At 42.2% G+C, this 27,727-nt stretch overlaps 1 protein-coding gene across 1 annotated transcript; it reads right to left on the bottom strand.

Annotated features, from left to right (window-relative positions):
• Window positions 1–4,204, bottom strand: LOC116595347 (cystatin-9-like). The gene is made up of 3 exons (XM_032351580.1): window positions 3,044–4,204; window positions 1,173–1,286; window positions 1–272 (listed from the first exon to the last, which is right to left on the bottom strand). The coding sequence occupies exons 1-3, from the start codon at window positions 3,281–3,283 to the stop codon at window positions 183–185; spliced, it is 444 nt and encodes a 147-aa protein (XP_032207471.1). The 5' UTR covers window positions 3,284–4,204; the 3' UTR covers window positions 1–182.
• Between the last annotated feature and the right edge of the window lie 23,523 nt (window positions 4,205–27,727).

The raw sequence follows: 27,727 nt of genomic DNA on the forward strand, positions 1-27,727 counted from the left end.
TTCTTGAAATGCAGATGTTTAATGATCTATTCTACACGAAAAAATTGGACAATGAGGCATTTCCACAATGCCTGGAAGTGAGACCCAGACACTTGCAAGAGAACAACCTGTGTTGCCTCCTACAGAGAAATGCTGGTGTCCAAAAGAAGATCAGCTAGAGGCCAGGTGGGACATGACCTCAATCAAAGGAAGTCTTCCAAGCAGGTCTTATTCCGGAGTACAAACTTGGTTCTCCAGGGCTCAGTGCTGATGGTGAAGAAACAAGTGATGGTCTGAGGGAACAAGCACAAGAAAGGAGGGTGGGTGAAGAAAGCTGTGGCTCTAGCTTTAAACACAAGACACATCCCAACCACCCATCTCGAGGTGAACAGCTATGGATGCAGGCTGTGGTTCTCTGATGTACCGCCATCCAAGGCCTTCCTGTTTTGGACCTAGGACCTGTCCTGACCTTAGGGGCACCTGTGTCATACTCCTTACCCTGGTCTGTGGTCTCCAGGGGTACACTCAAACTGACCCAGTGTGACCCATGCCCCTAGTGCAGCATTGGGGTACTCTTTACCAGTGGGTACTATTTCAGAGGAGTCTCTGGTCAAGGTGGGATTGCCCCAGAGCTGGGGTTCACATTGACCTTTTTCCTTGTACTAGGAGCTAGTAGTTCACTGGGACCCAGGTCAGGGCATAGGAGAAAGGGCAGTGGGTCCTTCCTTAAGCCCCATTCCCTCACACTATTGACAGGGTCAAGGGGGACTCCAAAATAGTCAGTGAGGCAAAGATGCTGTAGGCTACCCTAACATTCCCCTATTCCTGGAGGTCAGGAAGGGAGGTGGATAAAGTTCAGAGAAGAGACGTCTTGTCTCTTCCATTCAGAAGACTTGGATCCTCATGACCAGGAGCAACCTGCCTGATATCAGTGAGGCGCAGGGCATAGGCAGCTGGAATGCAGTGAGTGGGCAAAGTTGGTTCCCAGATTGGCCAGGAGCATACAAGTGGACCTTAGGGCTGGCTGGTCCAGCTGTGCTCCTGCTGCAGTGCCAGCAGTGGACATGGCAGGGCCTGCAGTTCCCTCATTCATCTGTGTTACTAGGAATGCCACTGTCATCTGCCCCATTTCCCCATCTGTCCCAAGCTGCATCCTCAGCTGTGTGACCTGAGGGATCTGCTGTGTGTCTTACATTGTTCAGCTCTGCGCTTTCTTGAAAGGGACAGTTGTCAATGTCATCATCAAATTTCTCACATTCAGTTCTGCGAAGCTTTATCTCCATGGAGAATGTCAGGATGTCTTCTATCTGTGATACATGGAGACATTACAATGGCAATGTGCTTCTCGGTTCCTGTGAGGAACTACTAATGTAGATCCACACAGTGTAGGGAGAGCCCCAATCACTCCTCCACTAGGGAGCTGTCTCTGGGCCTGGGTCAGCTTGTTGGGGGTAAAGCCAAGCTTGGGGAATTCAGAGCAAAGAGGACTTAGGATGTTGTTGAGGCCAGGGATAGATGCCGGCTGAGTCACACACCATTTATATATCTCTCTCTCTGCAGCATGATGTCCCCAAATACCCCAGGGAGACCCAGCCTGACTTCCAGCATGCTTCTGAAGCTGCAACAGCACTCTCAGGAGACAGGTGCCAAGTGCCTAGGAGGGTGTTGGCTCTGCAACAGTTTGCTGAATAATGTTAGCCCCAGAGTAGGAGAGTCATTTATGACACCATTGTCACACCTTTCACCTGCCCCAAAACAGGAAAATGTCCTACAATGTTGCTGGAACACTCACATGTTCCACTGAGCATACACACACACACACACACACACACACACACACACACAAACACGCACACCAACTATGGTTTCCATATACCTCTTGTCCTGTTACAAAGTACAGCTGGAATTTTCTATACTCTTCTCCACTCTATCTTCTTCATTCCACTCCATACTCCCCACACCCTAACTTAGTGTGAGTGCAGCTCTAGGGAGCCCAGAGCAGATGTGTGAGTGCCGATTTAGGAGCCCAGAACAGAGCTCGGAGAAAGCTCAGGCAGTAGAGCCAGCCAGGACCTGGCCCAGCAGTGTTCACAGAGGCTGAAGGCCGTGCAGGGTGGAGATCCCATTATCCTTCCTTCAGGGCAGAGGTCCAGAGGGAGAGAAAGGAATGGGTCAGGACCCAACACGTGCACACATGCACACACACTCACAGACACACTCAGACACACATACACACACTTTCACAAACACACCAACACCCTTGCACACATACTAACACAACCCCACTACCCACTAACACACACTCACTCACATCCACATGTACACACAGAGACACACAAAGCGACACACACTCCTCAACTCACACTTTCACATGTACACATACACTCACTGACACAATCACACCTACACCCTACCCACCCACCCACCCACCCACGACCGTACATGATCCTGATGCAGGCCATGCGAAAACAGCCTTCCTGGCTGCATTCTGCAGACACCCCTTTACAAGGACAATCAATGCTCTAGGATTGAGAACCATGGTCTGGGAAGAGTGTAGAATGGCATCCTTCCCCATAGGTGGAGACCACAGGGGGAGCCCAGAGAAGAGGTCCCAAAGTCACAGGGGCTTCTCTGGATGAGGGAGAATCCTCATTGCCCTGATATTCAGGCCCTTCTCCCTCCCTCTCTCTTGGTGTCTGCTCTCTGTTTTCTAATTATCTCCTTGTACTTGTTCCTTAGAGTATTTCCTCAGCTTATGTCTTCTGTGGACCTTTTCCTTACTCAGAATCTTTATCACCTCAGTTTATATTCTGAGTCACTCATCAGTAAGGCTATAAAATGATGGAGATTAAAAATATACCTTACATGAGAGTAGATTTTGTCTGAGGTATTTAAATTTCCACATTTTTTTATTTTATAAAACTGAATCTAACTGGGCAGGTTGTACTTTCCCTATTTTATGAACTTCAGATGGTGAACAAGATACCATGATAAGACCCCTCCTCCCACAACCCTGACTTTATAGCAAGTTCAGGTCATCAGGCAGGAAGATGTGGTCACCTACCTGTTCCTTCCAGGAATTCAGGATGTGCACCAACCTGTAGGCCATTGAGTCCTTGCTCTGTAGGTTGAATATGTGCAAGGCATACTCCACAGTAGCAGGGAAATGAAGTTCTATGTCCCTTTGTTCATAACTGTCTTTATCCTCTTGGGAAATCCAGCTGTGAGTCACCAGGAGCTGGGAACCTAGTAGTAGCAGGAGCATGGCCCAGGGCAGAGCCCACCTAAACAGCAAGTGCAGCATGGCTACAGGAATCTGGAGACCCACTGCCTTTTTTCTTGTAGCTCAAGCTCCCTCAAATCCTCCCTGGGCATTGGTCCAGTACATCAGCTTCAGAACAACTCCTCCCTCTGGATATTCTCTCTGCTATTACACACTGTCCCTTCCCACATGTCACCCTGCCTCCCATTCCAAGTGGCATAATTGTTTCCTGTCCAGACAAGCCCAGGCAGAGTGGGTTGCAAAGAACCAGCAATGGGTGCGAGGCATCCCCCGTAGCCTAGCCCCAGCCATAACATCCCTCTCAGCTCCTCAGTGGGGAGGGACTTCATTTGGATGCCTCAGAATCCAAGGCTGAAACAAGGACACAAGAGCAAGACGTGGAAGTGGAAGGTGACCCCATGGCAGAGCAGTAGGGTGAGGACCATGGAGATAAGGACATAGCCAAAAAGGGTGAGTGACTGAGAGCCAAGTTGGGGGGAGACAGAGGTAAGCTACACAGAGAAAACTGGTATCTTTGGAAGGAAGGAGCATTGAGGTCTTGATGAGTCCAAGTGTCTCTGTCCCTCTCAGCTCCCCAGTCCCCCTTGAATAGTGGAGCAGAGAAGGCTTACTGGCCCTTGGGATGATGCCAGGCAAGGGAACTTCAGGGTCTTGGAACCAGGAGCTTCCAGATGAGCTCACTGCATATCCTTTTGCACTCCTCAGCCCCTGGATATGCTGCCACTTGCTCAGTCTGGGGCCTGGCAGGATGATGTAAGCATAAGCTCTCCAAAGGTGTTGCCGTTGGGGTGACCCTTGACACACAGTGGGTCTATAGATCCCTTTGTAGGAATTTGCTCTAGAAGAGAGAGGGTGGAATGAGGGAGAAGCAGACACAGAGCAAAGCCAGTGAGCTCCCAGGGATGGCTGAGCTGTGACCATTGGGTGAGCACCAGTGCCCTCTCATGGTGAAGGTCCTCAAGGCTCAGTGGACACAATTTCCTCTGTGCAGAGTCTGGGTTCTAGAGAGGGACCCTCACCATGTCCATGTGGAGCTGCAGATGGGGCTCTGGAAGGACTAAGGAGTACATCTTTCCAAAAAAGTCTTCAGCTCTGTCCCTGTGAAAGACTTCAGTATTTGTATGTCCCTACTTGTGAACTCAGGGGGACCAGAATGCCCTGAAAGGCCTATGGACACCTAGAGCCCTGGGCCTTTCCCTCAGCCAGGACTCTGACCCAGTCAGTCTCGCAGGCCTGGCAAGTTTGCCTCTTCACCTGTTTCTGGATGCTTCACCTCTCAGGGGAGACCTATCCTCCTCGTCTCTGGACCACATGTTGGGGAGCACAGTCTCTGGGCTTGGGAGGGGGGAGTTACAGCTGAATCATCAGGAGAGGACACTCAAAGGAAGGGCACGGGGTGGGTCTGAGGATGGTTTGTGGGGCCACATTGGATCAGGGAAGGGGTCATAACTCCATGCCTGGTGCAGGATTTGCAGACCCTGGACATCAGTGACTAGATAGATGATCCTACAGACAGAGAGAAGGCTGCTCTGAAGCTGACAGGATGTCCTCACTGCACAGAGGCCCTCAGAGCTGACATCCTTCCCAGGAGCTGGACCTCTCCACCCCAAGTTTTGCAGTTCTTAGGTTGCCTACAATAGGAGACCCTGCTCGGTGCCCTCAGCTAAAGCTATCCCCTAAGAACTTCATCTCCTTATTACAGGGAATGTGAGCATCCCTGTGTCTTATCCTCCATGGTTGTTTGTGACTTTTCTCTTCAGGCAAAGTTCCATGGTCACTGTTTTATTGTCCCCCAACAGACTCCATCCTGCCAGGTTGTGATGTGTTATTTGTAATGATGGTAGGATAGTTTCGTCGGTGTATACTCATCTCCAAACTCTCAGTTGTAGATATTAAATGTTATAGCTTTTCTATGTCAATTGCTCTTCAATAACCACATTAACCAAAACAAAAATTAAAAATAAAAAAAAGGATTGGGACGCCTGGGTGGCTCAGTTGGTTAAGCCGCTGCCTTCAGCTCAGGTCATGATCCCAGCGTCCTGGGATCGAGTCCCACATTGGGCTCCTTGCTCAGCAGGGAGCCTGCTTCTCCCTCTGCCTCTGCCTGCCATTCTGTCTCCTGTGCTCACTCTCTCTGTCTGAAAAATAAATAAAATCTTTAAAAATAAATAAATAAAAAATAAAAAAAATAAAAAAAAGGAAAGGAAAGGAAAGAGATCTTATTATTCTCAGATACATTCTCAGATAGCTTTAAGTTTACACATACTGAAGCTTAAGTGATGTGGTTTTTAGCCCAAGAATGACTGTGCATGTTTAGAGGTGGGAAAAGAGTGTTTGCAATCACAGCAATGTCACTGTGGATTTTCAGTGGTGGGGACAGGCTGTGGAAACCTGTGTGAAGTAGAATCTTGACACACATGGATAGATTGCAAGTGACCCAACAGAGCCAGCAAATGCTCTGAGGCCACTCACTGAGGCCACTCACACTTTGCCATGGAAAGGGCCTGCAGAGCACAGATCTGTCCTACATATGCCTGTGTCTTCCCCATCCAAGGAAATGTCTTTGCATCATCTTACAGGAGGCATGATTTAGACCTCTGTGCACCACACTGGTCCTCACGGTGCAGCTAAGAGGAAGTTGGTGGCTGATCCCAGACCTGGGATCACAGATGCATGGACACACTACTCTTACAAGTGTGTTTATACTCTTGACAAGTCCTTAGTGGTCTGGAGTGGTTTCCTTTTCCAGACTGAGAGTTACTACCATATCAAGAAGGAATGAGAAGCATATTAAGCCAAGGAATGAGAAGAGTGAATGTGTATCCTACCCTGTCAGAACCTGAAAGACATAGGCACAGATGTTTTGTAGACCCCAGGTAAGCCCAGTGGTATATGATCCCCATCTGGGTATATGAAAGCCTATAGAAGCCTTTCACAGCCTTCTGTCTTGCCACATCTCCATCTGGGGTCTGGGATGCCTTTTCTCCAGGGACTCCTATTGATCCTTCAATGCCCAGACCAAATGTATCTTTTCTCTAATGCTGTCTTGAGGCCCATGGCAGAACTCTATCTCACTAACCTAAGTAATAAGTTTTTGTCTCCTGGGAGATGCAGGACTTTTGTCAAGTCCACTTTTTTTTGTTACTGGCACAGAGTGCCCCATGTAGGTCACATAGGAAGGTCTCAGTAACTGCTCACTGAAAAGGGCCTGATTCTTTGAACCGAAACCCTGTATTTCTGGAAGCATTCCTTTCCTTTCAGAAATCAGGAAATGTCAGCATGGCTAGGACCAAACCATCAGCTCTTCCCTATGGAGACAAAGGTAATGCAGCAAGCAAGCAGAAACCACCATTTCTGTCTCAGATACAAGGCATGGCAGTCCTCCCAGCTCCCTCCCTCTGACCTCACTGCTCAACACCTTCCAGGTGGTCTGACTCACTGCCCAGCCTAACTCTGCCCTACCCTCCAACTGCCCTGCACCATCTTGCCCAGGATTCCCTGTTTGGCTTCCCGACCACTTTCTTTTTTATTTTTTTCTTTTTTTTTAATTTTTATTTATTTATTTTTTTATTTTTATTTATTTTATATATATATATATATATATTTTTTATTTCCAGCATAACAGTATTCATTATTTTTGCACCACACCCCGTGCTCCATGCAGTCCGTGCCCTCTATAATACCCACCACCTGGTACCCCAACCTCCCACCCCCCGTCCCTTCAAAACCCTCAGATTGTTTTTCAGAGTCCATAGTCTCTCATGGTTCACCTCCCCTTCCAATTTCCCCCAACTCCCTTCTCCACTCTAAGTCCCCATGTCCTCCATGCTATTTGTTATGCTCCACAAATAAGTGAAACCATATGATAATTGACTCTCTCTGCTTGACTTATTTCACTCAGCATAATCTCTTCCAGTCCCATCCATGTTGCTACAAAAGTTGGGTATTCATCCTTTCTGATGGAGGCATAATACTCTATCCCCAGGGGTACAGGTCTGTGAATCACCAGGTTTACACACTTCACAGCACTCACCAAAGCACATACCCTCCCCAATGTCCATAATCCCACCCCCTTCTCCCAACCCCCCTCCCCCCAGCAACCCTCAGTTTGTTTTGTGAGATTAAAAGTCACTTATGGTTTGTCTCCCTCCCAATCCCATCTTGTTTCATTTATTCTTCTCCTACCCACTTAAGCCCCCATGTTGCATCACCACTTCCTCATATCAAGGAGATCATATGATAGTTGTCTTTCTCTGCTTGACTTATTTCGCTAAGCATGATACGCTCTAGTTCCATCCATGTTGTCGCAAATGGCAAGATTTCATTTCTTTTGATGGCTGCATAGTATTCCATTGTGTATATATACCACATCTTCTTGATCCATTCATCTGTTGATGGACATCTAGGTTCTTTCCATAGTTTGGCTATTGTGGACATTGCTGCTATAAACATTCGGGTGCATGTGCCCCTTTGGATCACTACGTTTGTATCCTTAGGGTAAATACCCAATAGTGCAATTGCTGGGTCATAGGGCAGTTCTATTTTCAACATTTTGAGGAACCTCCATGCTGTTTTCCAGAGTGGCTGCACCAGCTTGCATTCCCACCAACAGTGTAGGAGGGTTCCCCTTTCTCCGCATCCTCGCCAGCATCTGTCATTTCCTGACTTGTTGATTTTAGCCATTCTGACTGGTGTGAGGTGATATCTCATTGTGGTTTTGATTTGTATTTCCCTGATGCCGAGTGATATGGAGCACTTTTTCATGTGTCTGTTGGCCATCTGGATGTCTTCTTTGCAGAAATGTCTGTTCATGTCCTCTGCCCATTTCTTGATTGGATTATTTGTTCTTTGGGTGTTGAGTTTGCTAAGTTCTTTATAGATTCTGGACACTAGTCCTTTATCTGATATGTCATTTGCAAATATCTTCTCCCATTCTGTCAGTTGTCTTTTGATTTTGTTAACTGTTTCCTTTGCTGTGCAAAAGCTTTTGATCTTGATGAAATCCCAATAGTTCATTTTTGCCCTTGCTTCCCTTGCCTTTGGCGTTGTTCCTAGGAAGATGTTGCTGCGGTTGAGGTCAAAGAGGTTGCTGCCTGTGTTCTCCTCAAGGATTTTGATGGATTCCTTTTGCACATTGAGGTCCTTCATCCATTTTGAGTCTATTTTTGTGTGTGGTGTAAGGAAATGGTCCAATTTCATTTTTCTGCATGTGGCTGTCCAATTTTCCCAGCACCATTTATTGAAGAGGCTGTCTTTTTGCCATTGGACATTCTTTCCTGCTTTGTCGAAGATTAGTTGACCATAGAGTTGAGGGTCTAATTCTGGGCTCTCTATTCTGTTCCATTGATCTATGTGTCTGTTTTTGTGCCAGTACCATGCTGTCTTGATGACGACAGCTTTGTAATAGAGCTTGAAGTCCGGAATTGTGATGCCACCAACGTTGGCTTTCTTTTTCAATATCCCTTTGGCTATTCGAGGTCTTTTCTGGTTCCATATAAATTTTAGCATTATTTGTTCCATTTCTTTGAAAAAGATGGATGGTACTTTGATAGGAATTGCATTAAATGTGTAGATTGCTTTAGGTAGCATAGACATTTTCACAATATTTATTCTTCCAATCCAGGAGCATGGAACATTTTTCCATTTCGTTGTGTCTTCCTCAATTTCTTTCATGAGTACTTTATAGTTTTCTGAGTATAGATTCTGTGTCTCTTTGGTTAGGTTTATTCCTAGGTATCTTATGGTTTTGGGTGCAATTGTAAATGGGATTGACTCCTTAATTTCTCTTTCTTCTGTCTTGCTGTTGGTGTAGAGAAATGCAACTGATTTCTGTGCATTGATTTTATATCCTGACACTTTACTGAATTCCTGTATAAGTTCTAGCAGTTTTGGAGTGGAGTCTTTTGGGTTTTCCACATATAGTATCATATCATCTGCGAAGAGTGATAATTTGACTTCTTCTTTGCCGATTTGGATGCCTTTAATTTCCTTTTGTTGTCTGATTGCTGAGGCTAGGACCTCTAGTACTATGTTGAATAGCAGTGGTGATAATGGACATCCCTGCCGTGTTCCTGACCTTAGCGGAAAAGCTTTCAGTTTTTCTCCATTGAGAATGATATTTGCGGTGGGTTTTTCATAGATGGCTTTGATGATATTGAGGTATGTGCCCTCTATCCCTACACTTTGAAGAGTTTTGATCAGGAAGGGATGCTGTACTTTGTCAAATGCTTTTTCAGCATCTATTGAGAGTATCATATGGTTCTTGTTCTTTCTTTTATTGATGTGTTGTATCACATTGACTGATTTGCGGATGTTGAATCAACCTTGCAGCCCTGGAATAAATCCCACTTGGTCATGGTGAATAATCTTTTTAATGTACTGTTGAATACTATTGGCTAGTATTTTGTTGAGTATTTTCGCATCTGTGTTCATCAAGGATATCATCTATAGCTCTCTTTTTTGGTGGGATCCTTGTCTGGTTTTGGGATCAAGGTGATGCTGGCCTCATAAAATGAGTTTGGAAGTTTTCCTTCCATTTCTATTTTTTGGAACAGTTTCAGGAGAATAGGAATTAGTTCTTCTTTAAATGTTTGGTAGAATTCCCCCGGGAAGCCGTCTGGCCCTGGGCTTTTGTTTGTTTGGAGATTTTTAATGACTGTTTCAATCTCCTTACTGGTTATGGGTCTGTTCAGGCTTTCTATTTCTTCCTGGTTCAGTTGTGGTAGTTTATATGTTTCTAGGAATGCATCCATTTCTTCCAGATTGTCAAATTTATTGGCGTAGAGTTGCTCATAGTATGTTCTTATAATAGTTTGTATTTCTTTGGTGTTAGTTGTGATCTCTCCTCTTTCGTTCATGATTTTATTTATTTGGGTCCTTTCTCTTTTCTTTTTGATAAGTCGGGCCAGGGGTTTATCAATTTTATTAATTCTTTCAAAGAACCAGCTCCTAGTTTCGTTGATTTGTTCTATTGTTTTTTTGGTTTCTATTTCATTGATTTCTGCTCTGATCTTTATGATTTCTCTTCTCCTGCTGGGCTTAGGGTTTCTTTCTTGTTCTTTCTCCAGCTCCTTTAGGTGTAGGGTTAGGTTGTGTACCTGAGACCTTTCTTGTTTCTTGAGAAAGGCTTGTACCGCTATATATTTTCCTCTCAGGACTGCCTTTGTTGTGTCCCACAGATTTTGAACCGTTGTATTTTCATTATCATTTGTTTCCATGATTTTTTTCAATTCTTCTTTAATTTCCCGGTTGACCCATTCATTCTTTAGAAGGATGCTGTTTAGTCTCCATGTATTTGGGTTCTTTCCAAACTTCCTTTTGTGGTTGAGTTCTAGCTTTAGAGCACTGTGGTCTGAAAATATGCAGGGAATGATCCCAATCTTTTGATACCGGTTGAGTCCTGATTTAGGACCGAGGATGTGATCTATTCTGGAGAATGTTCCATGTGCACTAGAGAAGAATGTGTATTCTGTTGCTTTGGGATGAAATATTCTGAATATATCTGTGATGTCCATCTGGTCCAGTGTGTCGTTTAAGGCCTTTATTTCCTTGCTGATCTTTTGCTTGGATGATCTGTCCATTTCAGTGAGGGGAGTGTTAAAGTCCCCTACTATTATTGTATTATTGTTGATGTGTTTCTTTGATTTTGTTATTAATTGGTTTATATAGTTGGCTGCTCCCACGTTGGGGGCATAGATATTTAAAATTGTTAAATCTTCTTGTTGGACAGACCCTTTGAGTATGATATAGTGTCCTTCCTCATCTCTTATTATAGTCTTTGGCTTAAAATCTAATTGATCTGATATAAGGATTGCCACTCCTGCTTTCTTCTGATGTCCATTAGCATGGTAAATTCTTTTCCACCCCCTCACTTTAAATCTGGAGGTGTCTTCGGGCTTAAAATGAGTTTCTTGGAGGCAACATATAGATGGGTTTTGTTTTTTTATCCATTCTGATAGCCTGTGTCTTTTGACAGGGGCATTTAGCCCATTAACATTCAGGGTAACTATTGAGAGATATGAATTTAGTGCCATTGTATTGCCTGTAAGGTGACTGTTACTGTATATGGTCTCTGTTCCTTTCTGATCTACCACTTGTAGGCTCTCTCTTTGCTTAGAGGACCCCTTTCAATATTTCCTGTAGAGCTGGTTTGGTATTTGCAAATTCTTTCAGTTTTTGTTTGTCCTGGAAGCTTTTAATCTCTCCTTCTATTTTCAATGATAGCCTAGCTGGATATAGTATTCTTGGCTGCATGTTTTTCTCGTTTAGTGCTCTGAAAATATCATGCCAGCTCTTTCTGGCCTGCCAGGTCTCTGTGGATAAGTCAGCTGCCAATCTAATATTTTTACCATTGTATGTTACAGACTTCTTTTCCCGGGCTGCTTTCAGGATTTTCTCTTTGTCACTGAGACTTGTAAATTTTACTATTAGGTGACGGGGTGTGGGCCTATTCCTATTGATTTTGAGGGGCGTTCTCTGAACCTCCTGAATTTTGATGCTCGTTCCCTTTGCCATATTGGGGAAATTCTCCCCAATAATTCTCTCCAGTATACCTTCTGCTCCCCTCTCTCTTTCTTCTTCTTCTGGAATCCCAATTATTCTAATGTTGTTTCGTCTTATGGTGTCACTTATCTCTCGAATTCTCCCCTCGTGGTCCAGTAGCTGTTTGTCCCTCTTTTGCTCAGCTTCTTTATTCTCTGTCATTTGGTCTTCTATATCACTAATTCTTTCTTCTGCCTCATTTATCCTAGCAGTGAGAGCCTCCATTTTTGATTGCACTTCATTAATAGCTTTTTTTATTTCAACTTGGTTAGATTTTAGTTCTTTTATTTCTCCAGAAAGGGCTTTTATATCTCTCGAGAGGGTTTCTCTAATATCTTCCATGCCTTTTTCGAGCCCGGCTAGAACCTTGAGAATTGCCATTCTGAACTCTAGATCTGACATATTACCAATGTCTGTATTGATTAGTTTCCTAGCCTTCGGTACTGCCTCTTGTTCTTTTTTTTGTGTTGAATTTTTCCGTCTTGTCATTTTGTCCAGATAAGAGTATATGAAGGGGCAAGTAAAATACTAAAAGGGTGGCAACAACCCCAGGAAAAAATGCTTTAACCAAATTAGAAGAGATCCAAAATCGTGAGGGGGGAGAAAGGGGATAAAAAGAGGTTCAAAAAGGAAGAAAGAAAAAAAAAGAAAAAAGAAAAAAGAAAAGAAAAGAATTAAAAGAAAAAAAAGGAAAACACCTAAGAAAAATGTAAAAAAGAAAAAAAATATATATTAGATAAACTAGTAAAAAATCGTTAAAAAAGAAAAAGGTAACAGTTAAAAAAAAAAAAAAAATTTACCCGAAGGCGAGAAAAAAAAAAAAAATCAAAAAATGAAAAAGAAAAAAATTAAATTAACTGCAAGACTAAAAAAAAAAAATCACAGGGAAAAAGCCATGAGTTCCGTGCTTGGCTTTCTCCTCCTCTGGAATTCTGCTGCTCTCCTTGGTATTGAAACCGCACTCCTTGGTAGGTGAACTTGGTCTCGGCTGGATTTCTTGTTGATCTTCTGGGGGAGGGGCCTGTTGTAGTGATTCTCAAGTGTCTTTGCCCCAGGCGGAATTACACCGCCCTTACCCGGGGCCGGGGTGAGTAATCCGCTCGGGTTTGCTTTCAGGAGCTTTTGTTCCCTGAGCGCTTTCCGTAGAGTTCCGGAGGACGGGAATACAAATGGCGGCCTCCTGGTCTCCGGCCCGGAGGAGCCGAGAGCCCAGGGCCGCACTCCTCAGTGCGCCCTCAGAGAACAGCACCCAGTTACTCCCGTCTGCCTGACCTCCGGCCGCGCTCCGAGCTCTCCGAGCCTGCGACCAGTTCAAGGTCACACCGAGCTGTGAGCTTACTGTCGGCTCTGTCTCTGTAGCCGGCTTTCCCGTTCCAATACCCGCAAGGTCTGCGACACTCAGACACCCCCGATCCTTCTGTGACTCTGCGGGACCTGAGGCCACGCTGAACCCGCGTGGGCTTCGCCCCGGTTTAGCCTCTGGAGCGATGTCCCTCAGCGGAACAGACTTTTAAAAGTCCTGATTTTGTGCACCGTTGCTCCGCCGCTTGCCGGGAGCCGGCCCCTCCCCCCGGGGTCTATCTTCCCGTCGCTTTGGATTCACTTCTCCGCCGGTCCTACCTTTCAGAAAGTGGTTGTTTTTCTGTTTCCAGAATTGCTGTTCTTCTTCTCTTCGATCTGCCGATGGATTTTCAGGTGTTTGCAATCTTTAGATAAGCTATCTAGCTGATCTCCGGCTAGCTGAAGCAGTCTCAGCCTGCTACTTCTCCGCCATCTTGACTCCTCCCTCGATCCCGACCACTTTCTAAGGGCCCTGCACCTCCAGCTTGCTACTGCCTCATGGGGCCCCACCCAGATAACCTGAGATGCTCAGGTTCCTGTGCTGGGAAACAAGTCTATGCCCAGAGTTCATGTGAGTAAAAGAGAAAAGCAGGAACAGAGAGAACCCCAGGACTCAGAACATAATAGAGCAATCACAGTCAGATCAAAAGAAAACACTGAGAAGCAGGAGACCTTCAGGCGTATCACAGCTGCTCCCTACCTCATCCTCCCTTCCCTGGGGCTTCCATCTTGATAGCTCTTCTTTCTTGAGTCTTCAGGAGATGTTGAGTCCTGATCATGTAAGGCAGGCATCTCATTTAGACTTCTAGCTAATTTAAATTGATAAGGAGGAGTAACAACTGAATATACAAATGACAAAAGAAAGAATAAAAATATTAATATGACCATAAGATATGTGACCCCTCCACCAGGAATCGCTTGTGGCATGTGCAGATGGAAAGTCACTGTGGTAGTTTGCTCCCCTATCCACCAATCCAGCCTGCTGTGTGGTTATGAGCCAGTGGTCTTACAGACTCATTTAGGAGGAACAGGACCACTGACCCCTTGTCCCAAGGCAGCTTGGCTCCCACTGAACCAGAGTGTTGCTCCACTCCCTCCTCCATGACTTACTGTTGCAAACCATTCTTTGCCTTTCTTGTGACCAGAGCTGGCTGCCCCATCTCCTTCATTGTTGTCTACATGAAAACAGAGGCTTTCCTTGAACTTGGGCTATATAGCTTGACCCTTGAACAAGATGGGGATTAGGGGCATTGACCCTTGTGCAATGGGATATGTCTGTAATTTCTGACCCACTCAAAATTTAGCTAAGGTTGACAGGAAGCCTTACTGATAACTTAACAGTTGGTTAGCACATATTTTTTGTTGTTATATCATATTAAATACTATATTCTTATAATCAAGGCAGATAGAGAAAAGAAAATGTTAATAAGAAAATCATAAGGAAGAGAAAATACGTTGACAGCACCATACTGTATTCTTTTATTTTTTCTTTTCAGTGTTCCAGAATTCATTGTTTATACACCACACCCAGTGCTCCATGCAATATGTGCCCTCCTTAATACCCACCACCATACTGTATTCTTAATTGGAGAAATCTTACCCATACATGGACCCATACAGCTCGAATGCGTGTTGTTTGAGTGTCAGTTGTATATGGGCAAAGTGGATTTGAAAACTGAAACAAGAGAGAAAAACAGCCAATCCTGTTATAAATGTGCTCATGGTTGTTGAGCTCTTGTCTCCTAATGTATCTTTCTCTGGATTCCAACAGACCCTGAGCTCTCTTACTTTGGCTCAATGCAGACCTGCACCCACCTTTTCCTTTGACAAGCTTGCCATGTGCCCCGAACAGAATTTGTCCTAACATTGCCCACTTTTTTCTTTCCTGTGTACTTTAGTTTTTTTTTTTTAACTTCAAAATATTCTCCATAAATTTAAAAAATATTTTCACACACAAACACTTTTACTAGGTTAAATGTAGGTTTGCCTCAACAGAACTGAAATTCCAAATAACGGTGCCTTCAAGAAGCAAGAGGTTTATTATTTTTTTTCTCAGTACAGACAGTAGCTGATATTCACATGGGCTCACTCTTGCCAGGTGCCTCAGGCTCTCTACAAGCATTGTCACAGTGAAACCTCACAGGGAGAAAGTCAGCCAAAATAATATATGTTATTAACTTGAAGGCTTTTATCAATTTGCATAAATAATATCATACTGCATTTCATTTAGTCAACTTTATACTTTTACTCAAATCATATTGGTGAGGTTGCCCATGTAGGCACTTATGGATCTAATGCATTAGAACCTTACTATAATTGACCATTGTTAATGAGATCATTCCTTGCTGAGTGACACTGGGTTGACCTACTCTTTTCCTGTTAAAGTTGGACCTGCGACAGGCACCTTCATCCTGTTTTCCATGTGCACTTATGTGAGTTACTCTGGGTGAGGCCTGGAAGGAATATTGCTGGGACATGGGATAGCCCCTCCTTCAGCTTTATTAGGGATCACCATGCTAATGATTTCCATTATTATGGAAATTAAACTGATTAAACTGAAGACAGCACAGTGTATCAACATTTTTGTAAAGGGTTTTGTGCTCTTTTTCTGCTTATTTAAAAAAATCCTCTCCCATATTCTCCTATACTTTTTTTGAGCTGTGTTATTTTCCTTGCTTTTCTCCTTTATATGTGTGATGCAGCTGGAGTCTGAGTGTGTGTTAGGTGTGAGGTAGGGATCTAAGGTTTGACACCTACTCCTTCCCACCCCACCCCCCAACCAGCCCTGGATGCACAGCTGGCTTTTCTAGCACTGTTTATGGAACAATTCATTTTTTACTCCCAGAGTCTAGTAGCCTGCCTGTCTTATGGCCATTTTCTTTTTTTGTTTTTTAAGACTTATTTTATTTTATTTTTTAAAAATTAATTAATTTTTTAAATAAACATATAATGTATTTTTATCCCCAGGGGTACAGGTCTGTGAATCATATGGCCATTTTCTAAAACACGTTGGTTGCTTTTGAGTCTCTTTTCTACTCTACTGATGGATGAAGAAGATACAGGCCTAATATAAGAAAGTGATCATTTGACCTTGGCCAGAAAGGGAGTAAATGTCATAGAAAGCCCTTCCTGGATTAGCCATCATAATTTATGCTGTTGCTAATATTCCCAGCACCCAACCCTACAAGCTCCACCCTGTTCCTTTAACATTTAGAGACATGAGATTTCTTCTTTTATCCTTTTCTGAACTTTTGTGGGTTTGTTCTTCAAAGAGTTTGTCTTCCTTGGAAGCTGGAATTATCTCTTGGATGCAGGCAAACACTTTCCCAGAAGAGCAAGAGAAAAAATTGCGGGTGCTGACTCAGAATGTGAGTTGATTGCAAAGAAGCTGTATCATCACTGTATCCATTTATAGAGGCTGAAGTTTTTAGATGATTTGTACGGTCAATATGTTGTAGTTTATAAAAACCAGGAAGGAGGCAAAACAGAGTAGAGGAGGTCTTTGGAGTTAGACATACCCGAGTTTGGGTCCCATTTTGCACCTCTTGCTGGTTTCAGCACTGGGACACAATTTACTATACATGAGCTTCTGTTTCTACAGCCATGAAATTAGAATGATCTGGTATCTTACCCAGGGGGTTGTTATGAAGTGAATGAGAAAATGTGCATGAGACAATGACAAACAACCTGGCAGAACTAGATGCTCAACAAATCCTATTTGTGCTGTTTGATTCTTCTGCTTATTGAAAAAGTATCCCCCAGTAGCCAAGCTTGTTTTTAACCATCCTCATCACCAGCAGAAGATGATTGAGGAGGTGTGTACTACATATTCTGAGCTGTGGGACTGGGGAGCTTGTGGAGGAGGCAGCGAAGCAGAGGTTTCCTTGGCACTGTTACCATCTATCAGGTCCCCTGGGATGGTGGGGACACAGGATGAGGCACTGTTGTTTGGCTTTAAGTTTAGACTTCTGGTCTGATTCATATTGAGATCAGAGCTTAAGAAAACTTAATCTAGAGATTCAAATAGGATGGTTTTCCTTTTGAGAAGTTCTGACAACTAAACTCACCCTCTTGAGCTTTGAATTCAAAGTATTGAGAAGCTTGGGTTCAGGTCCTTGTGTTCTGACCTTGCAGCTGGGAAACTCCTACCCCATACCTAGGCTTCCCAAGGCCCCTTCCCCTCTTCTATGGCATGGTCACTTGTGAATTTTACATGAAAGGCATGTGCAGTGATGATGTGTGGTCTCTCACACATCAGTTAACTACTGCCTCATGGAGTACCCCTATTCTCTTCCCTGATGCTGAAGTCCAAGCAGTTATGGGTTCTCCTTGTTCTCTGCTGGGAGCAAGTTTTCTGTATTATAAAATAAGGCCTAAGCAAAAGAAGCAATTATTGGCTAAGGCTCTTGAAACCTTCCGTCCAACTTCTCTGTTTTATTTTATGCTGGCCTTTTGTCACAGAAGCCCTGTCTGCACAGCCTGTCAGGGTTGTCCGCCTTAGACATTTTACTCACATTGTTCACGGTGTCCTCAATTCTTTTCATTTGACAGTTTTTGGGCAATGTTTACTGCTGCTTCTTTCAAAACAGTCTCTTTAAACCTGGCCAATTTGACAAACGTCTCCTTTTTGCCTTCCTTAATGGCTATCCAGGCATGGACAATGGCTGCTTTCTCCTTGAAATGGTTCCATTCAGAGTTCTTTTTGGGTATCCTGCAACAGTTTCCGTTGACTCGGCCAAATTTCCACTTCCTCAAATAGTGTTGTTTGGAGATTAACCACAAATGTCCAACATTGGCACTTATTTTGGAAACATAAAACAGTCAACTTGCTGCAAAGATAACATTCCTTTTTGGGGGAACAAAACACTAATTCAGTCCAGTTTCCACCTTTTTACTTTTCCAAACACATCAGCTGCTCTTGACTAAGTGAATGTCTTTCTTAAGCCTCATTGCAATCCATGTGAATTCAGGCTAAAGAACTAGGTTTGGGATATATATCTCTAATGTCCATACACAGTGATTGAAGTTAGAGGATAACATATAGTAGTATTGAAATAGAAATATCAAATACTGGAGATGGATTTGTGCCTGTGTGGATCAATTTCATATCAGAGATCAGACGGATCTTGTCCAATGCTGACAAATGTCTACAGCCTAGACAAGTCATAATGGAAGGCACTAGAAGAACTGGAGCATAGCAGCCTGCTCTGGGGGTCAGGACAGTAGCATGGAGCAGATGAGACTGTTGCTTTTCATCTTAAGCTCATCTGTACTTCCTATTATATGCAAATATTACTTTGAACAAAAATAAGATAATGGTTCACAGCTTTTTTTTTTTTTTTTTTATACTCCTGACTGTAAAGGGAAACTGTCAGACTTAATAGAGCATTGAAGTTTGGGAGCCAGGGTCAAGAGAATGAAAGAATATCTTAAGGGATGCTCTGACCTCCTTAGGGGTTCTCCCTTTCCTTTAGGGGGTGCTCTATCCTCCTTAGGGGGTGATCCATTCTCCCAGGTGAGCAGCAGGACAGGACAGGAAAGTTCCTGGAAAACCTAGTGAATCATTCAGCCAGTAATTCGTGGCACTTGTCTTTAGATTTTCCAGTTAAATGATCTAAGATAACCATGAGGAGTTCTTCATTCACGACCACATGTTTCAAAAGCCTAAAGCCTGGGTCTTCACAGTCAGATTCTGAGGGTGTAGAGTCTGCCTTCAGGATCCCCAATCTACACTCATCTCTGTACTCCTGTCTCTGTTTCTGAACATTCTTCTTCAGAGGTTGCATATTACCCTGTCTCATGAGATTGCAAGATTGCTTTGGAGAAATTGAATTCACAGCAACATTTACTCAGTCTAGCACTGAAAAAACCCCAGCCAACTGAAAAAACAAAAGAGCCTCAGGAAACCAAAGAAATCCTTAGTGAAAGCTCAGAGTACTGATTTCAGCCCCAGCACAGGTATGCTCTGGGCACAGAATCTTGCCTGTTCTTCTCTGTCATTAGGTGGGTATTAAACTCCTGAAGATGTGACCAATTTCAAAGTCTGCTTGAGTTTGGGGGGAGATTGTCAGGGACTATTTGGTCCAATCCTCCTTATGCCATAGGGAGACCACTGAGATCCACCAGACCCTGTGTCTTCAAATTACAACTTACTTTCAGAGTACTTTGCTTATCTTTCTTCAGCATTGCCAGCAATATGAAATCTGACTCCCCACCAGAGAAACCTGGAGAGCTTAAAAATGTATATAGATTCTGAGGTCTTTTCTGATAGAGTCACACCCTCTGGCGGTGGGGTCTGGGAACCTGTATTATTAACAAACCCTCCTGGTGATTCTGGTGTAGCAGCAAGGGCATCATCTCTAGGCCAGTATTTGGAAAGCACTGGGAAGAAAGTCTCAAGGGTCCTTTGAGCTCTCCTGTCTCACGATCTTTTGAATCAATGAATGCGTCCCTAACACAGGGCAACATGCCAGTAGGAGGAGTATCTGAAGGATCTTCCAGGTTGCCCACAGCTCACAGCATGTCACTTAATGCAACACATCCATCCATAAGGAATATTCTGCCCATGCCATACATCTTGCAAGTTGTGATTACTTTTGGGACCTGAAAGGAGCTCTTATGAGAAGAGCACCCATTGCTCCTGCCCCTCACTGTGACTCCTTTGTGTCCCAGCCCAGCAAGTCCCAACTAGAAGTGCACAGGGCCTGAAGTAGAAGGTGAAAATCCTCCTCAGAAATTCACACTCCAGGGGTGCCTGAGTGGCTCAGTGGGTTAAGCCTCTAACTTAAGCTCAGGTCATGGTCTCAGGGTCCTTGGATAGAGCCATGCATCAGGCTCTCTGCTCAGCAGGGAGCCTGCTTCTTCCTCTCTCTCTGCCTACCTTTCTGCCTACTTGTGATCTCTCTCTCTCAGTCAAATAAATAAAGAAAATCTAAAAAAAAAAAAAGAAGAAGAAGAAGAAAAAAGAAAGAAATCCACACTTCAAATACTGTTCTGCCCACCCCAGTCTTGGTGATGTGTAAGACCTTGCCCTTTTGGGCAATTGTTTCTGGCTTGAAGTGAGACTTCAGTGTCTGCAAGTATGAAGATATGACTGATGAAAGAAACAATCTATGGAAAAAATAAACTTGCCTCAATTTGGAGAGTTTTTCCACTTTTGGTATGTAAAATGTATATAACAAAGTTTACTAACTTGACCATTTTAAAATGCATAGTTCAGTGCCATTAAGTACATTCACATTGTTGTGAAAACATCACCATCATCATATTCAAGACCTATTCATCTTCCCCATCTGTACACAGCTCCCTATTCTCTCCTCCCCCAGCCCTTGGCAACCACCACTCTGCTTTCTATCCCTATGAATTTGACTACTCCAGGCCCCTCATATGAGTGGAATCATAGATTATTTTTCTTATTGTGATTTAGCATACTATCCCCAAGGTTCATCCCTATAGCAGGTGTCAGGTTTCACTTCCTTTATGAGGCTGGAAATATTCTATTGTATGTACACACCACATTTTGTTTATCTATTCATCTGCCCATGCACACTTGGGGTTTCTTCCATCCTTTGGTTATTTTGAGTAATGTTGCTATGAACATGGGAGTACAAGTATTTCTTTGAGTCTCTACTTCAAATTTTTGGGGGTATATACCCAGAAGTGGAATTGCTATATTATTTGACGACTCTATTTTTAACTTATTGAGGAGCCACCACACACATCATATGTTTTCTGTTGTGGCTATACCATTTTACACAACCACATCAGTGCACAAAATTTCCAATTTCTCCACATCCTCACCAGCACTGATTATTTTCCATTTTTTGCTGTTGCTTTGCAAATTTTTTATTAATACTCATCTTAATGGGTGTGAAATGGTATGTCTTGCAGTTTTCATTTGCATTTCCCTAACGATTAGTGATGCTGATCATTTTTTAATGTGATTATTGGCCATTTGCATATTTTTTCTTTTTTAAAAAAATTCTGTTCTTAAAAAAAAATTCTGTTCTTGTTTTTAATTAATTTTTTTTTCAGTGTTCCAAGATTCCTTGTTTATGTACCACACCCAGTGCTCCATGCAATATGTGCTCTCCTTAATATCCACACCAGGCTTACCCATCCCTTCACCCTCCTCCCTTCCAAAGCCCTCAGTTTGTTTATCAGAGTCCACAGTCTCTAATGGTTTGTCTCCCCCTCCGATTTCCCCATATTGACTTTTCCTTTCTTTCTCCTGAAGTTTTCCGTGTTATTCCTTATGCTTAACAAGTAAGTGAAACCATGTGATAATTGACTTTCTCTGCTTGACTTATTTCACTCAGCATAATCTCCTCCAGGCCCATCCATGCTGATACAAAAATTGGGTATCATGTCCAAAAATGTGCAGAGGACATGCACAGACACTTCTCCAAAGAGGACATACAAATGATTGACAGACACATGAAAAAATGTTCATGATCATTAGCCATCAGGGAGATTCAAATCAAAGCCACATTGAGATACCACCTTACACCAGTTAGAATGAACAAAATTAATAAGACAGCAAACAACATGTGTTGGAGAGGATGTGGAGAAAGGGAAAACCTCTTACACTGTTGGTGGGAATGCAAGTTGGTGCAGCCACTTTGGAAAACAGTGTGGAGATTCCTTAAGAAATTAAAAATAGAACTTTCCTATGACTCTGCAATCGCACTATTGGGTATTTACCCCAAAGATGCAGATGAAGTGAAAAGAAGGGCCATATATACCTTAATGTTCATAGCAGCAATGGCCGCAATTGCTAAACTGTGGAACGAACCAAGATGACCTTCAACAGAGGAATGGATAAAGAAGATATGGTCCATATCTACAAGGGAATATCATGCCTCCATCAGAAAAGATGAATACCCGGGGCACCTAGGTGGCTCAGTCAGTTAAGCATCTGCCTTCAGCTCAGGTCATGATCCCAGGGTCTTGGGATCGAGCCCCGCACTGGGCTCCCTGCTCAGCAGGAAGCCTGTTTCTCTCTCTGCCTGATACTCTGCCTGCTTGCATTCTCTCTCTCTCTCCAATAAGTAAATGAAATCTTTAAAAAAAAAAAAAAAGAAAGAAAAAAGGATGAATACCCACCATTTGCACATTTTCCTTGAAGAAATGCCTATTAAACTCTTGTTCATCTTTAAATAGAGTTTGTTTTTTGTTGTTGAGTTGTAAGAATTCTTTATATATTCTGGAAATTAATCCCTTTCAGGTATATGATTTGCAAATATTTTCTCTTGTTCTATGAATTTCTTTTTCACTTTTTTGATAGTCCTTTGTCGAGCAAAAGTGTTTTTTGATTTTTTTTAAATTTTGATTTGATTTTGATTTTGACTTTGATTTGATTTTTTTCTTTGGTCCCCTATTCTTTTGATGTAATATCCAAGAGATCATAGCTAAAGCCAATTTCATGAAGATTTTCCCCCTGTATTTCCTTCTGAGAGTTGTATAGTTTTAGCTTTTACATTTAAGTCTTATAATAATTTTTAGTTATTTTTTGTGTATGATGTTAAGTGAGACCCAACCTCCTTCTTTTGCATGTGGATATCTAGTTTACCCAACTCTTTGGGTATCCTTGTCTTGTTTTAGCCATTTGTTGAAAAGATTTTTTTCCAGTTGAGTAGTTATTGGTACCTTTGTCAAAAATAATTTGACCATATATAGAGAAGTTTATTTCTAGGCTCTTCATTCTATCCCATTGATCTATATATCTTTCTTTATGTTGCGACCACACTCTATGATTACTGCAAGTTTGTAGTCACTTTTGAAATTCTTTTTCAAATTTGTTTTGGTTATTTAGATTCCCTTAAAATTAAATGCAATGTAAGATGGATTTTTCTATTTCTGCAAAACATCATTGGAATTTTGCTAGAGATTGCTTTGAATGTTTAGACTGTTTGGTATAGTAATGCCATCTTAATGATATTGTCATCTCTTCCAGGGCACAAGATATCTTTCATTTATCTGTGTTTGCTTTACTCTCTTTCATCAACACACTGTAGCTATCAGTATATGTCTTTGATTTCCTTAGTTACGTTTATTTCAAAGTATTTCATTATTTTTTTTCTTTAAATTAATTTTTTATTTTTTATAAACATATATTTTTATCCCCAGGGGTACAGGTCTGTGAATCACCAGGTTTACACACTTCACAGCACTCACCAAAGCACATACCCTCCCCAATGTCCATAATCCCACCCCCTTCTCCCAAACCCCCTCCCCCCAGCAACCCTCAGTTTGTTTTGTGAGATTAAGAGTCACTTATGGTTTATCTCCCTCCCAATCCCATCTTGTTTCATTTATTCTTCTCCTACCCACTTAAGCCCCCATATTGCATCACCACTTCCTCATATCAGGGAGATCATATGATAGTTGTCTTACTCTGCTTGACTTATTTCGCTAAGCATGATACGCTCTAGTTCCATCCATGTTGTCGCAAATGGCAAGATTTCATTTCTTTTGATGGCTGCATAGTATTCCATTGTGTATATATACCACATCTTCTTGATCCATTCATCTGTTGATGGACATCTAGGTTCTTTCCATAGTTTGGCTATTGTCTATTGTGGACATTGCTGCTATAAACATTCGGGTGCATGTGCCCCTTTGGATCACTACATTTGTATCCTTCGGGTAAATACCCAATAGTGCAATTGCTGGGTCATAGGGCAGTTCTATTTTCAACATTTTGAGGAACCTCCATGCTGTTTTCCAGAGTGGCTGCACCAGCGTGCATTCCCACCAACAGTGTAGGAGGGTTCCCCTTTCTCCGCATCCTCGCCAGCATCTGTCATTTCCTGACTTGATGATTTTAGCCATTCTGACTGGTGTGAGGTGATATCTCATTGTGGTTTTGATTTGTATTTCCCTGATGCCGAGTGATATGGAGCACTTTTTCATGTGTCTGTTGGCCATCTGGATGTCTTCTTTGCAGAAATGTCTGTTCATGTCCTCTGCCCATTTCTTGATTGGATTATTTGTTCTTTGGGTGTTGAGTTTGCTAAGTTCTTTAATGATTCTGGACACTAGTCCTTTATCTGATATGTCGTTTGCAAATATCTTCTCCCATTCTGTCAGTTGTCTTTTGATTTTGTTAACTGTTTCCTTTGCTGTGCAAAAGCTTTTGATCTTGATGAAATCCCAATAGTTCATTTTTGCCCTTGCTTCCCTTGCCTTTGGCGTTGTTCCTAGGAAGATGTTGCTGTGGCAGAGGTCAAAGAGGTTGTTGCGTGTGTTCTTCTCAAGGATTTTGATGGATTCCTTTTGCACATTGAGGTCCTTCATCCATTTTGAGTCTATTTTTGTGTGTGGTGTAAGGAAATGGTCCAATTTCATTTTTCTGCATGTGGCTGTCCAATTTTCCCAGCACCATTTATTGAAGAGGCTGTCTTTTTTCCATTGGACATTCTTTCCTGCTTTGTCGAAGATTAGTTGACCATAGAGTTGAGGGTCTATTTCTGGGCTCTCTATTCTGTTCCATTGATCTATGTGTCTGTTTTTGTGCCAGTACCATGCTGTCTTGATGACGACAGCTTTGTAATAGAGCTTGAAGTCCGGAATTGTGATGCCACCAACGTTGGCTTTCTTTTTCAATATCCCTTTGGCTATTCGAGGTCTTTTCTGGTTCCATATAAATTTTAGCATTATTTGTTCCATTTCTTTGAAAAAGATGGATGGTACTTTGATAGGAATTGCATTAAATGTGTAGATTGCTTTAGGTAGCATAGATATTTGCACAATATTTATTCCTCCAATCCAGGAGCATGAACATTTTTCCATTTCTTTGTGTCTTCCTCAATTTCTTTCATGAGTACTTTATAGTTTTCTGAGTATAGATTCTGTGCCTCTTTGGTTAGGTTTATTCCTAGGTATCTTATGGTTTTGGGTGCAATTGTAAATGGGATTGACTCCTTAATTTCTCTTTCTTCTGTCTTGCTGTTGGTGTAGAGAAATGCAACTGTTTCTGTGCATTGATTTTATATCCTGACACTTTACTGAATTCCTGTATAAGTTCTAGCAGTTTTGGAGTGGAGTCTTTTGGGTTTTCCACATATAGTATCATATCATCTGCGAAGAGTGATAATTTGACTTCTTCTTTGCCTATTTGGATGCCTTTAATTTCCTTTTGTTGTCTGATTGCTGAGGCTAGGACCTCTAGTACTATGTTGAATAGCAGTGGTGATAATGGACATCCCTGCCGTGTTCCTGACCTTAGCAGAAAAGCTTTCAGTTTTTCTCCATTGAGAATGATATTTGCGGTGGGTTCTTCATAGATGGCTTTGATGATATTGAGGTATGTGCCCTCTATCCCTACACTTTGAAGAGTTTTGATCAGGAAAGGATGCTGTACTTTGTCAAATGCTTTTTCAGCATCTATTGAGAGTATCATATGGTTCTTGTTCTTTCTTTTATTGATGTGTTGTATCACATTGACTGATTTGCAGATGTTGAACCAACCTTGCAGCCCTGGAATAAATCCCACTTGGTCGTGGTGAATAATCTTTTTAATGTACTGTTGAATCCTATTGGCTAGTATTTTGTTGAGTATTTTCGCATCTGTGTTCATCAAGGATATCGGTCTATAGCTCTCTTTTTTGGTGGGATCCTTGTCTGGTTTTGGGATCAAGGTGATGCTGGCCTCATAAAATGAGTTTGGAAGTTTTCCTTCCATTTCTATTTTTTGGAACAGTTTCAGAAGAATAGGAATTAGTTCTTCTTTAAATGTTTGGTAGAATTCCCCCGGGAAGCCGTCTGGCCCTGGGCTTTTGTTTGTTTGGAGATTTTTAATGACTGTTTCAATCTCCTTACTGGTTATGGGTCTGTTCAGGCTTTCTATTTCTTCCTGGTTCAGTTGTGGTAGTTTATATGTTTCTAGGAATGCATCCATTTCTTCCAGATTGTCAAATTTATTGGCATAGAGTTGCTCATAGTATGTTCTTATAATAGTTTGTATTTCTTTGGTGTTAGTTGTGATCTCTCCTCTTTCGTTCACGATTTTATTTATTTGGGTCCTTTCTCTTTTCTTTTTGATAAGTCGGGCCAGGGGTTTATCAATTTTATTAATTCTTTCAAAGAACCAGCTCCTAGTTTCGTTGATTTGTTCTATTGTTTTTTGGTTTCTATTTCATTGATTTCTGCTCTGATCTTTATGATTTCTCTTCTCCTGCTGGGTTTAGGGTTTCTTTCTTGTTCTTTCTCCAGCTCCTTTAGGTGTAGGGTTAGGTTGTGTACCTGAGACCTTTCTTGTTTCTTGAGAAAGGCTTGTACCGCTATATATTTTCCTCTCAGGACTGCCTTTGTTGTGTCCCACAGATTTTGAACCGTTGTATTTTCATTATCATTTGTTTCCATGATTTTTTTCAATTCTTCTTTAATTTCCCGGTTGACCCATTCATTCTTTAGAAGGATGCTGTTTAGTCTCCATGTATTTCGGTTCTTTCCAAACTTCCTTTTGTGGTTGAGTTCTAGCTTTAGAGCATTGTGGTCTGAAAATATGCAGGGAATGATCCCAATCTTTGATACCAGTTGAGTCCTGATTTAGGACCGAGGATGTGATCTATTCTGGAGAATGTTCCATGTGCACTAGAGAAGAATGTGTATTCTGTTGCTTTGGGATGAAATATTCTGAATATATCTGTGATGTCCATCTGGTCCAGTGTGTCGTTTAAGGCCTTTATTTCCTTGCTGATCTTTTGCTTGGATGATCTGTCCATTTCAGTGAGGGGAGTGTTAAAGTCCCCTACTATTATTGTATTATTGTTGATGTATTTCTTTGATTTTGTTATTAATTGGTTTATATAGTTGGCTGCTCCCACGTTGGGGGCATAGATATTTAAAATTGTTAAATCTTCTTGTTGGACAGACCCTTTGAGTATGATATACTGTCCTTCCTCATCTCTTATTATAGTCTTTGGCTTAAAATGTAATTGATCTGATATAAGGATTGCCACTCCTGCTTTCTTCTGATGTCCATTAGCATGGTAAATTCTTTTCCACCCCCTCACTTTAAATCTGGAGGTGTCTTCGGGCTTAAAATGAGTTTCTTGGAGGCAACATATAGATGGGTTTTGTTTTTTTATCCATTCTGATACCCTGTGTCTTTTGACAGGGGCATTTAGTCCATTAACATCCAGGGTAACTATTGAGAGATATGAATTTAGTGCCATTGTATTGCCTGTAAGGTGACTGTTACTGTATATGGTCTCTGTTCCTTTCTGATTTACCACTTGTAGGCTCTCTCTTTGCTTAGAGGACCCCTTTCAATATTTCCTGTAGAGCTGGTTTGGTGTTTGCAAATTCTTTCAGTTTTTGTTTGTCCTGGAAGCTTTTAATCTCTCCTTCTATTTTCAATGATAGCCTAGCTGGATATAGTATTCTTGGCTGCATGTTTTTCTCGTTTAGTGCTCTGAAAATATCATGCCAGCTCTTTCTGGCCTGCCAGGTCTCTGTGGATAAGTCAGCTGCCAATCTAATATTTTTACCATTGTATGTTACAGACTTCTTTTCCCAGGCTGCTTTCAGGATTTTCTCTTTGTCACTGAGACTTGTAAATTTTACTATTAGGTGACG

The sequence above is a fragment of the Mustela erminea genome, chromosome 7 (assembly GCF_009829155.1).
Source record: "Mustela erminea isolate mMusErm1 chromosome 7, mMusErm1.Pri, whole genome shotgun sequence".
Lineage (NCBI taxonomy): Eukaryota > Metazoa > Chordata > Mammalia > Carnivora > Mustelidae > Mustela > Mustela erminea.